The sequence below is a fragment of the Oxyura jamaicensis genome, chromosome 14 (genome assembly GCF_011077185.1).
Source record: "Oxyura jamaicensis isolate SHBP4307 breed ruddy duck chromosome 14, BPBGC_Ojam_1.0, whole genome shotgun sequence".
Classification (NCBI taxonomy): domain Eukaryota; kingdom Metazoa; phylum Chordata; class Aves; order Anseriformes; family Anatidae; genus Oxyura; species Oxyura jamaicensis.
The window spans coordinates 12,786,287-12,787,863 of record NC_048906.1 but is presented as its reverse complement, the minus strand read 5'-3'; the positions used below and the strand labels follow the sequence as shown (position 1 = coordinate 12,787,863).

Genomic DNA, 1,577 nt, shown 5'->3' with positions numbered 1-1,577 from the left:
AAAGCGTCAAGCACCTCTTGGGTAACGCCAGCGCTACGCAACGCTGGAAAACTCCGGTATTGCCAACCAAATTTGCCCACCCTTTTTTAAGTGTCCCAAGAAAACCCGCACTGAACCGATCGCTGGCTGCGGAACAAGAGAAGGAAGGAGCAGGGTTACAGCAGGGCTGCTCTTACAGCCTTGAGCGCAAGGAAAAAAAAGGCTTCCCAGGCTCCGAGCATCCCCAGAAATGATTTTTTCAATCCAGAACGTGCAAAACCTGAAGGGAAAGCCTTTTTTGGAAGGCGCTCCCTGGGTGAGCTCTGCGGCGGGGCTCTGCTGCCCCAGCGGGCCCCGGCCACGCTCCTGGGGCCGCTCGCTGCAGCGATCCGGGGGGGTGGCCGTCCTCGGGAAGCGAGGCTGTGCACAGGTGGATCCGGGCGACCGTGGGAGGCACCGCGCGAACCTTGCGAGAGGACACCACGCACTTCACCTGCAACCCTGCCGTGCGGGGGCAGATCAGCTTACCCTCCAGGGACGCTGTGCTGCCTGACCTCAGCGCTCGCTCTGCCAGCCAGGACTGACTCTCCCCGCCAGAGGCGCAGCCCGGGGGGAAGCAGGAACATGGCCGGCTTCTGAGAGCACAGCTCTGGTAACGCGCGGCCCCCTCAGTTCCACCTCCCCAGAAAGACCCCGCTATCTGCACCGGAGCGCCGAGGGAGAGCCTGCTGAGCACATGGGCACAGGGCTGGCCCCACAGCCGCCCTCCTGCCCACAAGGTGCCCGGGTGGCTGCAGATGGGCCCGGCGGGTTCGGATGGGGGCAGGAGGACGGGCAGGGACAGCAGCCACAGCCCGACCCCGCTGCCACCCCCCCAGAAGGGCCGGGTGAAGGCCACGTGCTCCTGGGAGCAGCGGTTATTTCAGAGCACTCGCTGCATTTCTGCTCTTCTGATGTCCTGTTGCCATAGGAACGCGGCCTGGAAATGGCAGACGTGGCTTTTTTTTAATCACTTCTCCCACCAGCTCGGGGAGGGAGCATCCCTGGAAGGCTGGAGGCAGCAGCCGGGGCCGAGCACGGTGCCTGCTGCAGGGCGGGCAGCGGCCGTGCCAGGGACCGCTGGGTGATGGCAGCCCCGTTCCAGGCGAGGACACCCCCGGTGCTGGAAGGGTGAGGCTCTGGCCGGCATTTCTGGGAGCCGTGAGCGATTTCCGACAGCTCCAGGAAATCCTGTCCCCAGCAGCTCCAGGACAGCCTGCCCTGGGCCGCCGGCGGCCGCAGCTCCTGCTGCTGCGTTTCCTTTCCCCTCTCGCTGCTGCGGGAAACGCAGGAGCCAGGCGCCGAGCAGCCAACACGTAAAAAAAAAAAAAAAAAAAGCCACAACCCACCGCAGGGCGAGAGGCCGGGCACACCGAACGATAAAACCCACCGGGAGGCAGCGAGCCCAGCAGGACGGGGCCCGGCTGGCTCCGGCACGGCCCCGTGCCACGGCCGTGGAGCCCCGCAGCCTCCTGCGACCCTCGGTGCGGCACGGCGAGGCTCGGGCTCCTTCCCCGACGGCTCGGCGGTGCCGGCAGGGAGCAGCCGGGGGGGGGGGG

General features: G+C 66.1%; 1 protein-coding gene across 1 annotated transcript in view; it reads left to right on the top strand.

Moving 5' to 3' along the window:
* The first annotated feature begins 1,105 nt into the window (after positions 1-1,105).
* Positions 1,106-1,577, top strand: part of VRK3 (VRK serine/threonine kinase 3) — a 15,567-nt gene continuing 15,095 nt past the window's right edge. Inside the window, exons 1-2 of the mRNA XM_035339818.1 lie at positions 1,106-1,149; positions 1,415-1,451. Coding sequence (XP_035195709.1) covers positions 1,106-1,149; positions 1,415-1,451 — 81 coding nt within the window. The remainder of the gene's footprint in view (positions 1,150-1,414; positions 1,452-1,577) is intronic.